Source organism: Thunnus albacares, chromosome 6, assembly GCF_914725855.1.
Source record: "Thunnus albacares chromosome 6, fThuAlb1.1, whole genome shotgun sequence".
In the NCBI taxonomy this organism is placed as follows: domain Eukaryota; kingdom Metazoa; phylum Chordata; class Actinopteri; order Scombriformes; family Scombridae; genus Thunnus; species Thunnus albacares.
The window spans coordinates 422,501-440,000 of record NC_058111.1 but is presented as its reverse complement, the minus strand read 5'-3'; the positions used below and the strand labels follow the sequence as shown (position 1 = coordinate 440,000).

The window sequence follows — 17,500 nt, the reverse complement described above, 5'->3', positions numbered from 1 at the left end:
CCATTCACCAGCCTGACAGAGTCTGGAGAGAGAGAACCATCATTACTTTTGTGAATATTTAACTGCAACATTCATTAAAATAAATCTGAATTTGAAAGTAACAACTCATAAAGAGAACACATTCATACCCTGACTCAAGTCTTAATTTACAGAATATATTTCATTTTCATTCATCTGGTTATGGCTTCACCAGTTATTTGACTCATTCTGGACAAGGAGAGATCTCTTCAAAACTGATAACTGACATCTCAATAGAACAGACACAAGTCTACTAGAAACACAGTTCATCTCACACATAAGTGTCTCACCTACTGACTGACTATCCACAGATTTAGCTCTTAATCCTCTCTCTGTATTAAGGATCCCAGTAGTTACCAACAATAGACCACATACCTCCCTCATCAATCTGTCAACAGGAATAATCTTTCCTACATTCACTGCTGCCTCTGGTGGCTGCTGTTAATCAATCAGGACACATTAGCTTTGTTTTACACAATGTCAGGTCATTATTCTGCAAATCTTTTATTTGTAATGACCTCATTGTTTCTAATAGTCTTGACTTTTTTCTGATAACTGACATTTGGCTGTCTGATGGTGACAATGTCCGACTTGTTGATTGCTCACCAGCAGGTTACTCCTTCTTCAGCCCAGAATAACTGGTCATGGAGGTGGTGTAGCGTTACTATATAAAAGTTTTTATATGATTATGGCTCATTTTCATCTTTCAAAAGACAGGCCTCATACATATATTATATATATATACATATATGTATATATATACATATATGTATATATATATAATATATGTATATATATACATATATGTATATATGTATATATATACACACTGCTCAAAAAAATTAAGGGAACACTTAAATCACACATCAGATCTTGATCTTCTTTACTGATGTACATTGTTTAATTTGTTGAGAACAAAATGACGTAACAGTCAGTGGAAACCAGAATCGTCAATCCACTGAGGGCTGGATGCAAAATCACACCGAAAATCAAAGTAAAAAATGGTACCGCAGTTAAAGGGGATTCCCACGCTCTGAGACAGTGACAGTGAGTCAATCCTCAGGGGCTCCCTCATGCCAACGGAGTGTTTTCTATAAAGAAATGGAAAAGGCTCTCTGCCCGCCCACCCTACAGGTGTACGCTGGTGAGATGAGGGAACACACCCGATCTGCTCCCTGCTGACCTACCTTACAGTAAACATACGGTGAGTAATAATCTGAATATGTTTATTGGCACAGAGCCGTCTGGTTTGTGGCTCATGTCAAATGTAGCGATAACTGAACAAAAGAAAGATGCTGTTGGACTGTTAGCTTGATAATCATTTGTTAGCTACCGGACTTCACGTCCAAGCTAACGCTGTGCAGAAAGAGCTGAAAGAGCAAAGCGGTAACGTTACCTTGCAGTTTTTACAAGCTGATAGTAATGCTTGCCGTGATAGTAATGTCATTAAATTCAATATAATACAGTACAACGCTTTTGTGTTTGTGTCTTACAGAAGCTGAAACATGTTCAGGTGATTTTATTCACATAGTCAACCTACAGAGGAGAAATCTGAGAGCAGAAGTTCCACGAGCGCGCAGAAGCAGCCTGAGTGTGAAGAGAAGAGCTGAAGCTGGAGCAGCAAATCTCTGCAAACAACATTATATTTGAGTGCAAGCACACAGTTTGAGCAGAAACAGAGCAAATCTAAGCGCAAGCAGAGGCTATTAGAGTGCGAGGGCAGGGTTTTGAGGGACAAATTACAACATTTGAACATGAAATCAATAAATTATGCTCTCAAATTGATAAACGCTCTTGAATAAAGATAGGGAAAAAGCCCCATACTTTCTCTCTCTCTTCCTCTGTATATGAGTACAAGACCTGCTAGAAGCCACTTTGTTGTTAAAAGTGTTTTGTGGAGCCATGCATGTTAAAAAAACACATCAGTAGCAAGAGCAAGTACTGTAGTTTTCCTGGTATGTAGCCTATCTATAATAAATAATAAATAATAAAAACGCCACTGTCTGAGTCTGACAATATTCTCATTTTCTTTTGCAATAGATTAAAAGCAATAGAATAACTTTATATCTAACTGTAAGAATCCAACATTTAAGTGATGTTTAACAGCTTTTAAAACTTGATATCTTAAGATTGATTCTGACAGCAGTGGATCAGTGTGGTGTTAACATGTATTGCTGTTTGATGATAACAGACTCTTTGCCTACCTACGGCACTGTTACAGAGGTTGATGGTGACGTTGTCAACGATGTCCAGGAGGAACGAGGAGTCGCTGACTCTGAACATGTGAGTTTCTTCGGGATCTGAGGCGGTGATAATCAGCCGACCTTTGTTTACAGCTGAGAGAAAAATGTAGTGTTAAAATCATATGAACTTTATTTCACTGCTAAAGCATACCACATTTTTAGTTTGACTTTCCTCCTATTGAGCAGCAAAGTGGTTTAATTCATTTCAGCCCACGATTAAAAAACTTGATTTAATAATGTCAGACATTAACTGATATAAAATATAAATGTATTCATACAGACATCTTAAGAGTCTTGCTAGCTAACATTTTCATTGTGATAAAATATCATGTTTAATTCATGTTAATGTCATGTTATTCTTTCATTATAAAATAATGTAGTTTCAGAGTTGCAGAGAGAAAATCAATCACCAATAATGTAGATCTCAATGCTGATGTCTCTCAGGAGCTGCGAGGCTCTGTCTAAGCTGGAGGACTCTCCATCAGTAATCAAGACAGCAATTCTTTGGGAGTCTGCACGCATTCCTGCTGTGGGTTTAAAGAGCCTATCTAGGGTGTAGCCCAGATGATCTCCTGTATGACAGAATAAAGAGGTTTTAAAAGGTACAGAGACTTTCTTTCATGTGTCCCTTGTTCCAGATATAAAGTCCCATTACTTTGCTCATAGACTGTGAGGTGACTGACAGTTCCTCACTTCAACAACTGTGTAATAAAATATCTGGTTCTTTGATAAAAAAGTCAAAGCTAGAAGCCTGTAGACATAAAAACTGAAAGAGAGAAGTTAACTACGACTCCCAAGATGCATTTCAGTCAGAAACATCCAATCACAGAGTTTCAAACTCTATTGTGAGACGCTCACATCATTATGATTTTTAATGCTGTTATTGTATTATTATAATTATTATAATGACTATAACAGCATCAGCAGTCTTTGATATGTAACATTATACCAATAATATTATATCACAATATTAATGATCATAAGATTTTTACAATAACATTATTATAAAGTAAAATTCTGGTTTATTTGAAGCTGATGTATTTGCTATAAATGTGAGCATTGTGTCTCTATGTGTCAGGTTAACTCTGTTCTCTCAGCTGTTCTAGAGATTCTGGTGATTCACAAACAGACGTTTATCACACAAATCAATGATGATCAGGGTGAGCTGCTGAGACTCCTACAGCTTCCCAAATAAACAGGATTCTCACATGAAGTGAGTCTGAATGATAGTAAACACAGAAACTGTCCGTCTGTAGCAGCATTATGGTGAACTGCATAGAGATCTGTATCCAGTGTTACAAATCAACTGGTTTTCCTGTTAACTGGTTACCTTTGTTTGTAAACATCGAGCGTTTCTCATGGCAACAGCAGATGTTCCAATCACAGAACGGTTTGTGTACATCATTTGAAACATCCTGCTAGTGATCTAAAATATAGAGGTCAGTTCAGTCCAGCTGTCAATCATTTTGTAATATGTATTTGTATATTGTTAGTTTTAGAATGATGAGCAGAGGAACACCTGACACATGGGCACAACGTGATTTACACATTTATTTAATCTATCAATGAGATGCAATGTGTTTGATGCACAACATATTAAAAACCTTTTAATGCACAACATGGGTAAAAAATAAGCTGCAGTCATTTTCAATAATATTTGATACATAGCTGAATGTTTCATTGTAATATCTTTGAAGCAGAATGATGTCACTCAGGTTTTTCAGAATGAATGACTTCATTTGTTTTTTATTATTATAAGTCATGATGTTGATTTTTCTGTCTTGTTATGTAGAGAAATAAACACTGTTTACATATCTAACTGTGCAGAGTGAATTAATTCATCATTAATTAATGTTGACATAAGCAACCATCTCATGTAGTTTATAGCAAAGCTTTGTTTTGTAACTGCTGATATCAGTTTGGATGTATTAGAAAATGGTTTGATATTGTTCAAATGAAGTTATTTAGAAAAGTTGACACTTCTGTTCACTTTCACATTTCATCATTGTGAAGTGTGTGCAGTCATGTCGCACAACGGCACATTTTCACTGCTGCTACTGTGAAGTCAGTGTTGTGAACCAGTTACAGCTACTTAAACATGTTGATGGACAGCGTCCCTCCATGGAAGGACCACAGCCACCTGCTTCCGTGTGAGCCCAGCAGGGCCGCAGGGCTACAGCGCACCTCTCCATTGATTTACACACTTGTAAATGTAAATAGTTCCTTTTACAAACCTATAGAAACATGGTACCATCTCTGACTGTCGATAACACCGCTGTCTCTCCTTCATCACTATCCTGCAACCTCTGAGTCAACAAGACGGTCAAGATCTTTCTTCCACCTGTGCAAGACCCTCACCAGACAAACGTCTACAACTGGTTCACACCTCTACTTGCTGCCTGCACAGATCTGATGATCATAACTCATGTCCTCCATAACTGCCCCCCTCTTCTATGCCACCGAACTGTGGAACTCACTTCACTGATCACTGACATACGCATCCTCCCATCTCTTCAAGTCAAGACCAGGAACCTTTCTTTACCCAGGACTACTACCCAACCCCATCATAAAATAAATAAAACCTTACTTTAGTAAAAGTATGTAAATGTTAGCAGCTAAATTTACTTAAAGTATGAACAATAAAAGTATTCATTCTGCAGAACAATTGTCCCTGTCAGTGTTTTACTATATATGATGTTTTTAATATTACTGCTGCATTCATGTGTGTGTTGCATTTTACTGTTGTAGATGTTTAAGGTGATCTTTTTATCTACTTTATATAGTGTTGGGTAGTTTCATCTACAGCGATGCATCATATTCTATAAGATCATCATATGTTTGTAGCGTCTCTGTCCCGTGAGAACCACGTATCTCTAAAAAGTCAACTTTTCATGAGCTCAGAAAAACAGCCTGTTTTCTGCTTTGTGACAATGCATTTTCCAGCTAATCCAAGAGTACAATAAACTATTTAATAAACTACCACTATGAAATAATATTTTATTTAGCTTAAGAAGTAGAATCAGAATTTTCTCAACTCATAAAGGATCACTTAATCCTTCAGTTTATCACAAACATTCAGAATCACAGAATTTGGAGATACATAGTTTTCACTGGACAGGAAGAGTTTGAAAAATTGTAACCTGAGAAGTAATTTTTAACTAAGAAGTAACTATAGCTGTCTTGTAGTGGAGAAGAAGTATAAAGTTGTATAAAATAGAAATACTCCAGTAAAGTATGTACTTGAGTACAGTACTTGAGTAAATGTACTTTAGTTATATTCCACCACTGTCGATAGTCTTGTAACAACGAGCCTACGTTGCTGCCACAAAGCGATAAAAATCACTGGAACCACATGAAGACGAGCAGCAACACCTTGCTCATTTTATGAGGTGAATATTATGGATGTTTAACTGGTCAACTCATGCTTCAAAGTGATCATTATGTTTCAAATATGAAACAGAGAGTTTACAGAGGAGCAGTTCCCCTCATGACATTAGCCTGAGTAACGTATACCGGTAGGTCCTTTCCATTTATGAATTGACTGTGCTCTTTAACCCCGCCCACATTCCACACTCAAACCAATCAAATCACAGTGGGTTCGGATTTAAACAATATTACACTCGAGGGTGCTTTACTGTCATTGTTGGCGCGACAGTGATGCGGTCAGGAACGAGGCGCTGGCGTGAGCAGTGCGTGTGCGTCGCTGAACTGCTGCGTCTCGCACGCTTGCAGCGTCCACACAGGAAGCGTGTCTGCTGCGGCGCTTCTGCCACTGGCAGCCCTATCTTTCTATCGTGTTCCCTGTCTATTTCTGCTGAGAACCGCACGCGTCACGCGGAGAAAATAGGCGAGACCTCGAATCTCCTTCCTGTGTGGACGCTGCAAGCGTGCGAGACGCAGCAGTTCAGCGACGCACACGCACTGCTGAGGTTGACGCATCCAGTGTGTCCCCGGCGTAATGAATGGCGGAGTAATATTCTTAGTGATGAGGCTTTTCATTTGAGCACGGCTAGGTGTGCTGTCATGCTGATTTGAGCGCATTTTAAATGTCTAGTTGACCAATCAGATTGCTTGGTCCACGTGTTGTATAATAAACATTAACCCCGCCCCGCTCTGCAGGAAGCAGCCAGGTATACATGGGCAAGCTGCCTGAGTATAGATCTCTATGCAGTTAGCCATAATGCTGCTACAGGCGGCTAGTTTCTGTGTTTACTTTCATTCAGACTCACAAACAAACTTTTGAAATGATTCATGTAAAAATCTTTGTGTGTGTGATAAACATCTGTTTGTGAATCACCAGAATCTCTATAACAGCTGAGAGAACAAAGTTAACCTGACACATAGAGACACAACGGCCACATTTATAGGAAATACATCAGGTTCAAATAATATTAATTTTCCTTTAATATTATGACAGCAACAATAATACTAATTACCATCATCATTCATCTCATTTTTATTGTAAACCTACTATTTCTGGAATCAGTATGAATGAATATACTGTTTAGTAACTTTATCTGAAGAATGTTCTGAAGATGTTATTTGTTAGCAGATACACAGTTTTCTTGATCTGTCAGGGGAGTGAATTTCATTCACAAATATATATTCAATATATACAATAAATTCTACTATAAATACTTTAAGATATAAAATACGGATCACTAACAGCTTCTCTTTCCACCGCTGACAGACCTAAATACAGAAAGTAAATATATTTGGATCTAATCAGAGTCTCTGCCTCAGTCCCTCACAGTGTAAAGCTGGTGTGGATCAGACAGCCTGCTGTTAAATCACCTGAGGAGTCTCCTCTTCTCTGTGGCAGGTGGTTTATGGCCTCCAGCAGGGATTGTTTGGTCTGGTGGGTGTTCAGCTGCCATTCAATCTCTGGGTTTTCACTGTTCTGAACCAGACCTGCAGGAAACACAGAAATGTGTAAAACTGACTCAGCCTTTGTTTTTAAATGATAATGAGAATAACAATGATAATAATGAGAATGAGAATAATAGTTGCACTGAGTGTTCTTGAACAGATGCATTGGTTTATTACTATTATTGTGGTTATTATCTTGTTGTCATCATCACCCCAACACTCATCTACACATGTCACATGTCTCACACACACTCATGCCTGTACTAATCTGCATATAGAGGGACCAAAGGACTCGTAGGGGTCCAAGATGGTCCTCTTTGCTATCTCCTCAGGAATGTAGAAGACTTTGTGTTACTGGCAGGAACCTTTCAAGGTAAACTGACTTCTAACCTCTTAAATAAGGAGTGTCAGGAAATGGACAACTTTGTTTTTGAACTTCCCTCAAGATAAACTGACTTTTACACCTCCCAGGTAAAGATGTGTAACTACATTACATGACATTTTTCATTTAGCAGACGCTTTTATCCAAAGCGACGTACATCTGAGACTGATACAACACAAGCAAGGATCTGTGCCATAAAGCTTAAGTTTGAGTCCTATAGGACGTCGATGCCAACAGGCAGTGCACCAAGGCAATGCATTGAGTGCATAGAAGAAAGTTTTTGTTTGTTTGTTTTGTTGTTTTTTGTATTAACTGACACCCTGCAGACTCAAACTGGGTCTCTCTCTGAACTCTTGAGATCCGGATTTACAACACTCTTTGGAATATTCATTTCTTCATGGATTCACCCAAATTCAAGGAAACATCAAGAGGAATCTTCCTTGAAAAGGACTTTAAGTAAAGACATTACACACAGTTGATGAAGAAGCGTCTGTCTGTCCTTCTCAACCTGCTGCTATCTCAAGATAAGGACACTTGCCAGAACAAAACCATCAATTATGCTGCATTCCTCAATTTGAGTTCATTATATCCAGTGTGTTTAAGCCAAAGTTTGTAATAACTGTGAAGTAAAGATATGATCATTTTGTAAGCAGGAAACTGTTGATCTGGAGATGCTTCACAATATTATAGTCTAACCCTGAAGTCTGTGTGATATTAATTGACTTAGTTATTCATTTATAGGTTAAATGTTGTAAATTACAGTGTGATCATACGACCCTCCAGTGGTCAGTAGAGGTAGAACTTTTGAACAACAAACAGTATGTATGTTTATGTATCTGCAGTTATTTTATTGTGCTGTTCTAACCTCATATTTACTAAGTATTAGACATTTATATATTTGATAAGTGAGGAATTAATATTCAGTGGTCATAAAATAGAGTTTTGTTAACATTAAAAAGTAGGTTTGTTTAAATAAATGTGTGTTTTATTGAAGCTGAACTAATGGATGTTTAACCTTTTGTATGAAGAATTAATTTTGATAGTTAAAAGTAGTGAGTATTATGTTAATAGGTAACATAGACAGTGATGACTGCATCTGTATTTATATTGTGTAACTACATTAAGTATTGTTTATTCCAGGAATTGAAATGATTGATTTATATTGCACATGTGTGTTGTCTCTGAATGTTGGAGTAATGTGTTGAATGTGTGATATGTGTTATCAAGTCATTCAGGTCTTTGGGTAATAATGAAGTTTGTGATTAATTCAACTTTAAATTAATCCTCAAAGTGGGTTTGAATCAATCTTAGGTCTTCAGATCTTCAGTTTCAGCGTGAAAATCGATTCTTCATCCCAAAACTTCCCCAAACAGACACAACCAGATGACACCGTTTGTCTTTGCTCTTTTTAAAGCTTTTTCTGTCTTTCTGTTGTCCTCAGAAAGACGTCTGCAGCGTCTCCTTGTTGTTCCTCGTCGGACCTTTTTAAGCCGGTGCACATCTCTTAGGATAAACTTCAACTTTTAAACAAACGTTTTATTTCTTTTTGTCCAGTTTGTGCAGAAGAGTTTAACTTTAATGAGAAGCCAACTTCAGTTCTAACATTCTTTTGTTTTTGTAACTTTGAGTAGTTTCATCTGGCCAACAAAGTTATTTGTAGTTATTTTAGTGCAGAAAGTTTAGTTTGTAGTCAGCAGTCGGGTTGAGTTGAGTCTAGTATGCAGGTTGATGCTACTGAACGGTCAGCAGCGAGCACAGACACCTACAATCAGGGTTGGAGCAGCGATTTTGAAAGTGTGGGGGTTCTAGAGGTGGGACATGAGCACAGCAACCTGCCGCCTTCGAGCCCTGTTCCAGTCTCAACATGCCAAATCAAAATGAATGCCACACATTTAAACAACTTCTACTACTGTAGTTGTAACCACTGCTTCAGCTTACCATCAAATAATTACTGAGACCATATGAGTGTAACAACTCAGCAGAATTTATTTAGGGTCTCATAGCAGTTTACTACTTACATCCAGTTATTTGTATGAATTGCTGTACTGGAGCATAGTTATCCTTATTATACTTAAGATAATCACAGAGCATCTTTATCCTACTTCCTTACATACCTTATAGACATGAAATGAAAGGAAACTTACACTTCCATTAAAATGAAATGGATATGGTTATAGATGCATAACAAATTGAACCCTGGTAACAAATCAGTATCAGTAAAGAGTCATTTCTGAGTCCATGGACGAGTACAACCTAAACTGTCTTCAATTGTTTTTAAAAGTGTCTGTTTTAGTAGGAATCCAAAGGGGACCTTTGATTGTCTTTAATTGGGAAATTAAATACCAAAAGTTGTCCAGGAGGTTTTGTATCAGCAGGCGTCAGTTCAGGCAGGCAACACATTGCCATAAGACAGACAGATGTTACACATCTTAAATATGAATGCTCACCTTTGTCTATGACTATTTAAAAACAACAATAGAAGTGACTAAAAACCAAATTTGCCACCTGGTTTACATTTAGGATAAGTTAGCCTATTTCATTTATGTTCAATGATGTTAGCTGAGCTGACACATCACATAACAAGACAAAGTTACAAAAGAAAATTCTACATTACTAACTAGTTAAATATCTGTTTCATACCTCTGATCTGTTATTCTCTGATCTGTTATCACAGCCAGCAGCGAGTAACAGAAGCACCGTTGCTGAATGCACAAACGTAACTTTACTGGACTTCAACTGTTTACTCTTCCCTGACCTGGTGGGTTGGTCAAACGGCTGTGATTGGCTGGATGGCTCTTCAATTAATCTAACTAGACCAATAGATTTTTCATGTATGGGAACCTCAGTTTTGTTTCATCAATGACTACCTCAGGAAAAAGTGGGAGGGATGGAATTATGTTTCTGTGAAAGTGCGGGTGTCACAACACCCGTAACACCCACGGCTGCGACGCCCCTGCCTACAATAAAAACATGTCAGTCAGGCACCACCTGCACTGCTTACAGTGAACTAAATGTTGTCACACAGAACTCAAGTGAGTTTTTAATACAGTTTAACGTTGTAATGCTTCCAGTTTTATCACTGGCAGCTAATCTGGAAACATATAAAAACAGAGTATTAGTAGAGAGACAAAGTTGTCAGAACATCTGTCCTGCTAACTGATCCAACACAGACCTACACAGAAGGAATGTACAGTATATCTCCACCATGGAAAACACTGTCCAGATAAAAGATTGTTTTATAAGCTGAATCATAATTACCATGAGTTATAAATGTGTGTTTTGGTGGGTGAAGCACTGAATTTGAAGGTAGGTGTATCACCTGAACATTTCATTTCTGTAAGTTATTACAAAGCTAAAATATGTCTGCATGTTTTGGGAAATAACTGGCAGTAACGGAGGCTGTATGCAGATAACAGTTATTTTACTTAAACATGTAAAACCACTGGTCTGCTCCTTTCATCCTCACATCAGACATACCCCTGACTACTCTTGTTATCATGTCCTATTTTGCTGCTTTTTTACATTTTGATGTAAAGATTTTAGTATTTTGAGTACTTTTTACACACAGTAGTAGTAATAGTACCAGGAGCAGTAGTGTGAATAGTAGAAGTAGTGAAAATATTACCGATCTGGACTTTGTCAGGGCCGATGTCGAAGTAGCTGACTATCTTAGTTAGAAAGGACTTCATGTTTTCATGGTCTTCAGGACTGATTCTCCCGGATTCACTGACCATCAGCACGATGTCAGCCTTGGCTGTGCTTTCACACTGAGAACCTGGAGGAAAACAGAGGATTGTGGGATACAATACACAAGAGACCAAATATAGAAGCAAGACTAAAGCTGTGGGTGCTTTTCATTTGGCTAATTTATGCTTTCTCGCGTCCTTGCTCCTCCTTCCTCCAGCTGTGACCTGAAACCCTTAAACGCTCTTCAGAGGAGATGAGGAGCGAGGAGGCTCCTGGAGGAGCTTAGAGCGAGGAACCACAGGTGTATCCTCTGTGGACGTTTTTCAGTGGATGGAAACACTCCTTTGATCAATGTGTTTAATGATTGGTTATCGATCAATCAGCTGATCTGACGGGACAGTAAACAGTCAGGCTGTTGTTGTAATACAGCAGATCAAGAAAACGACCTGTGGAGCAGGAATGACGCCACCAGCAGCAGCTGATCATATTTATTCATAAAATAAGATTTACTGAATCATGAATCCATCATAAAAACACTCTTGTAACTTTATTATTTTTCTTCATGAGCCAAAAGGCTTCTCCTTTCTTCTTCGTCTCAGCTCTCTCAGGAAAATATGACGTCACACAGCTGCGTCTCCTATAAAATCATCCTGAGCCTGAAAACAACGTCAGACTGTCACAAACTAAATAAGCAATATTTTATTTAAACATTAAATATTCTGCAGGCTGCAGCTGTTTTTATTGCTCCTTTACATCAGTTCTGTTCTTTCAGTAATTAACAGATTTAAATTGTCTATTTGTGTTTTATTCTGTGACAGACAGACGCTGCTGGAGATCTATAATCAAATAAAACATATTGGAGCAGTTATCAGGTATTTTCCTTCCTTATCCAACATGTAGAGCCCTCAGATGTTCCACAATGGAACAAAAAAGTGGTGTTCATGGCATGAAGGCACTACTTTCTGCAAACAATCCCACAATGCCATGCGTTGCATTTTATAGATATTATAGACACAAAAACTAGTGATGTGCAACTCTACAGCGGACAGTGATGACATAAAATTGTGATTTGTGAGTTTCCAAAATCTGGATTTTTCACTTTTCAATGCTAACATTAGCATATTTTATTAGTTATTAGCTTTGAGGGTATTTGGTCATAAACCAAAGTGGATTCATTGTCCTGATGGAGGTGCGGGTAACGTCCTCCAGCTCCTCCTGGGGGATCAGAGGCGTTCCCAGACCAGATGAGATATATTCTCTCTTTTTACCTGTTGGTTGGTGTTTATCTTCAGCCTGGAGTCCTGCAGAGAAAATCAGAAAGTCAGTATTTATATTGGTGCAGAGCTGTGAACTGAACAAACACTGTGAGGATTTCCAGCAGCTCAGAGCTCATCTCAGTGAAAACACACAGATTATTGAACTCACTCAGGAATCATGTGACCAGTTTACCACTAACCTGCAAAGCCACAAACAACATATGTGGACCAGAATCTGATTTTTACATTTGTTTTACCAAATATGCTACAGACAAGTATAATTTGTGTGTGGAAATAACAGGTTAAATCTTCAGCAACTAGAAAACTGTTGGGACGGGCAGTAGTGCGTTTGGTCATTAGCAATAATTCATAATTATCATAATTATGAATTATGAAAATAAGATATTGTTAACCTTAATCAATAATTCGGGCACCAACAGTTGGATCTGTGAGGAACACAGTTGATTGTTTGCAATAATTATGAATTATCAAGGATAATTAACTAATTATGACAATTAATAGAATATTAATATGAATTAACGAATACGGGGCACCACCCGGAAACCGGGACCAATAACCAAACCAGGTAGTCTCATAAATGGGAGTTCACCTAGAATGTTAATATCTGAGAGATAAACATTCAAGGATGAACAAAGAAGGGTGAATTCAAGCTCTGACTCCTTCAATCAGCCACTTTTCACAATATTACACACAATAATGACAGAAGAACTTCTCTTTAAAGATATAACAGTGTTTATTAAACTTAGCAAAATTAACAAAGTTAACAAATGCTTCATTCAATAAACAACTATTCTAAAATCTAATCCTACCAAACAAAACACAAACAGCTATGTACAGGGTTGGACACATGCAGGGGAATGTATGTGTGCGCGTGTGTGTGTTAGTCAGAAGAGAGAAGGAAGAAGGAGAGAAAGCGATCGTGAGAGGAAGAGAAGCGTTGTCCACAGATAGTGTGTGTATGGACGGCAGTCTGTAACGCACGTTGTCTGGTTTCTGACCGACAAAGCAATTTACTTCCTGACTCATGATGGCACAAACACAGCGGTAGTCCCGAGCGGGACAAACACAGAACAGTCTAGCGTGGTGAACACAACTAAACAGGCAGCAAACTTAAAATACTCCTCAGAGTAAAGCAGGAAAAATGGACTTGGCGGTCCATCAACAACACAACAAACAATAGCAATAAAGCTAAAAGCTAAATGCTAAACAACAGCAACTGATGCTGATAAGAACACACAATTAACATTGCCTCTGCCCAGACTTATGCCTCTTACTTGGTCGCTTCAGAAAGCGAGCAGGGTTTGTGTGTAGTCCGTCGTTATGTCCGGCTTTGTCCTGGGCTCGGATGCAGACGGTGGCCATTCTCACACGGTCGGCGAAAAGCACAGCAGCTGGCTCTCAGCTGCGTGGCAGAGAGAACAGCAGAGTCGACTCGGTGAAGAAGCGTTTCTTCCGTCTCGAGGGAATTTGAGGACGCTGGTTGCAGCAGCGGTCTCTCTCGGATCCGGGAATGTGTTCGGGTTAACATGGGCGAAGTCTCATCTCGTCCGGCGAGGGGAGTCTTCGATGAGGGGAAAACACGTGCGTGGGGTACCCCCTTTAGTCAGCTGACTCACAGAGGAACAGAAGTTACCCCTAGCTCAGTGACATGGGAAAGGCGTGTGCTTCAGGGCATGTTCAGTTTTTAAAGGGGCGCTGATGTCACGGCTGCGTCATCAGGACGCTCCTCTGTGCAGGAGCGTTTCCGCCAATGAGACTGTATGTTGACTGCTCCCTGCTGAGGTGTGAAAATCGCAAAGCATCCTTGGAAATGGAGTTTGCAATGGACTCCCATTGTCTGTAAGAAGCATTTTTGGCGCACCTCGTGGTCAGGCCTCACAGGTTACATGTAGGCCCTCTCTGTGTGACCTCATGGTTTGAGGTCACACAGAAGAGGAGACACCAAGAGAGCTGCAGGTCTGCCTTAAGGACTTGTATGACAAGTGGATGGCTCCCAAAGAAAAGACAAAGGAACAAATTGGAGATACCATTATCATGGAGCAGTTCCTCAAAGTCCTGAATCCTGAGCTTCGCACCTGGATTAAAGAACGGAACCCAAAGACCTCCAAAGAAGCAGCAGAATTGGCTGAAGCTTTCCTGGCTGCCCACAGTCCATCAAAAGAGTGCCTCCCAGTCAAGTCCCGCCCACCCACACCTTTGGGTAAGCCTATTGGTGGGAGTGACTTTAGAGCCAGAAACACAAGACATAGTTCCTTCCCCTCAAATTCAGCTAAACTTGAGCCTAGAAACAAAGGCCTCTTAGTGTGTCACTCTTGTGGTCAGACAGGTCATTTTAAGGCAGAGTGTCCTAAGGGCCATGTTAGTAAAAACTACAATCACTTCTTATAGAGTTGCTCAGGTCACGCTGTCATGGAGGGGAGAAACAGGGACACTTGATGTCAGAATGAACTCTCATTAGAAAATAATGCAGGCAGCTGTTGTTGCCCATCCAAGGTTACCATCTTATCTCCCATCCTGGCGCCATGAACATAAAACATCTCTTGTATGAGACCTTGGAGGCCAGAGTGAGGCCCTGTAGATTAAATCATCACGTCAAGGCTTTGATTAGCACATTCTTTTGAAAAGATATAGCTCATAAATTGAACATTTCCATAAATTGAACATCTCTCACATAGTGCAACGACAAGGCAGGCAGCTAAAAGTAACGGACTATAGACTCAATGACCAGTATCCAAGAGAAATCCCACAGAGACACAAACAACTATTTCAAATCTGAAAACAGGATGAAGGAAGGAAAAAAGCAATAATCTCAGTGGACAAATTATGTATTGATGGACAGTCGTACCGAGATAAAGACACAACACACACGCACACACACACACACATACACATACACACACGCACGCACAGACACACACGCACAGACACACACAGAAACACACACACACACACACACACACACACACATACACACACACACACACACACACACACACACACACACAGACACACACACACACACACACACACTCACACACACATACACACGCATGCACACACACACACACACATACACACACACACGCACACACACACACGCTCACACGCACAAACAGACACACACACACACACACACAGACACACACATACACACACACACACACACACACACACACACACACACACAGACACACACACACACACACACAGACACACACACACACACACACACACAGACACACACACACACACACACACACACACACACACACACAGACACACACACACACACACACACACACACTCACACACACACACACACACACACACACACAGACACACACACACACACACACACACACTCACACACACATACACACGCATGCACACACACACACACACATACACACACACACGCACACACACACACGCACACACGCACAAACAGACACACACACACACACACACAGACACACACATACACACTCACACTCTCACACACACACACACAGACACACACACACACACACAGACACACACACACACACACACACATACACACACACACGCACACACACACACGCACACACGCACAAACAGACACACACACACACACACACAGACACACACATACACACTCACACTCTCACACACACACACACAGACACACACACACACACACAGACACACACACATACACACACACATACACACACACACACACACACACACACACACACACACACACACACACACACACACACACACACACATACACACACACATATACACACACACACACACAGACACACACACACACACACAGACACACACACATACACACACACACACACACACACACACACACACACACACACACACACACACACACACACACACACACACACACTTCTATATCAGCATTAATGTCCAGTTTCTCATAATAATCTCTTCAACATGTCATCACTCAGGCAAAAACAATAAAAGTATTGAATCACTTCACCAAACTACAAGCAGATATATGCTTATTACAAGAAACACACCTCTCAGAATCAGACTGTAACAAATTAAAATCATCACAGTTTGGTCACTTATGTTTGGCTCATTACAACACAAAACAAAAAGGTGTATGTATTTTAATGAACAAGAAAGTCCCATTTGTCCATAATACCACCATCAAAGATCCTGAAGGTCATTTTATCATCATAAACATATCAATCAACAATAGCTCAGTAAGGATGCCAACTCTCTCCCTCTCAATTCACCATTTTTGAACCTTTAGCAGCAGCCATTCATCAGAACATCTACATAAAAGGAATCCAAATACCCAAAATACATCATAAGATCAGTTTATATGTGGATGATATATTGCTGTTCCTACAAAAGCCTCACTCATCACTACAGGAAACAATTAAGCTCATTGAATCATACTCCAATATCTCTGACTACTCCATTAACTGGAACAAATCTTCAATCCTTCCGTTACATAGTAACAGCTGGGATGTAGCAGCCCATACACCAACTATCCCTTTATGCACAAGTCACATCATGTATTTAGGTATTAATGTTTCCCCGAGGATGTCAGAGCTGTTCAGACTCAACTTCACTCCACTACTCAAAACAACAGATGATGACCTCCGCCGCTGGATGAACCTACCACTCTCCATTTTGGGCAGAATAGCCACTATTAAAATGACAATCCTTCACTATCTCACTGCTTCTACTTTCTGCTTCTTCTTTGAAGAGCAGCAGATGAGATGAACTCATGAACACAAGCTCAACAGACGCTTCATACACAGTTAAAGGAAAACTACGGTTGTTTCCTCTCTGATCATCTGACTGCTCGTGTTTCTGACCTATCAGATGTCATTTTAATGACATCACCGTGTTCACAGATCTCAGATATTAACTTGCTGAGTAATATGTTGTTATTACTGATAGAAATGATGGACAAATATATGAAAATAAGCCAGAATTATGTTTTAGTGCAACAGACCGGTTCAGATAGAGTTAATGCAACACAG

The 17,500-nt window shown here is 39.6% G+C and overlaps 1 protein-coding gene across 1 annotated transcript in view; it reads right to left on the bottom strand.

Annotated features, from left to right (window-relative positions):
• The window catches only part of LOC122984145 (collagen alpha-1(XII) chain-like), a 19,530-nt gene that overhangs the window by 606 nt on the left and 1,424 nt on the right, over positions 1–17,500 (bottom strand). Inside the window, exons 2-7 of the mRNA XM_044354473.1 lie at positions 12,468–12,500; positions 11,138–11,287; positions 7,056–7,172; positions 2,672–2,833; positions 2,223–2,354; positions 1–22 (exon numbers count right to left, since the gene is read on the bottom strand). The exon at positions 1–22 is cut by the window's left edge and continues 28 nt beyond it. Of these exons, the coding sequence (XP_044210408.1) occupies positions 1–22; positions 2,223–2,354; positions 2,672–2,833; positions 7,056–7,172; positions 11,138–11,287; positions 12,468–12,500 (616 nt within the window). The remainder of the gene's footprint in view (positions 23–2,222; positions 2,355–2,671; positions 2,834–7,055; positions 7,173–11,137; positions 11,288–12,467; positions 12,501–17,500) is intronic.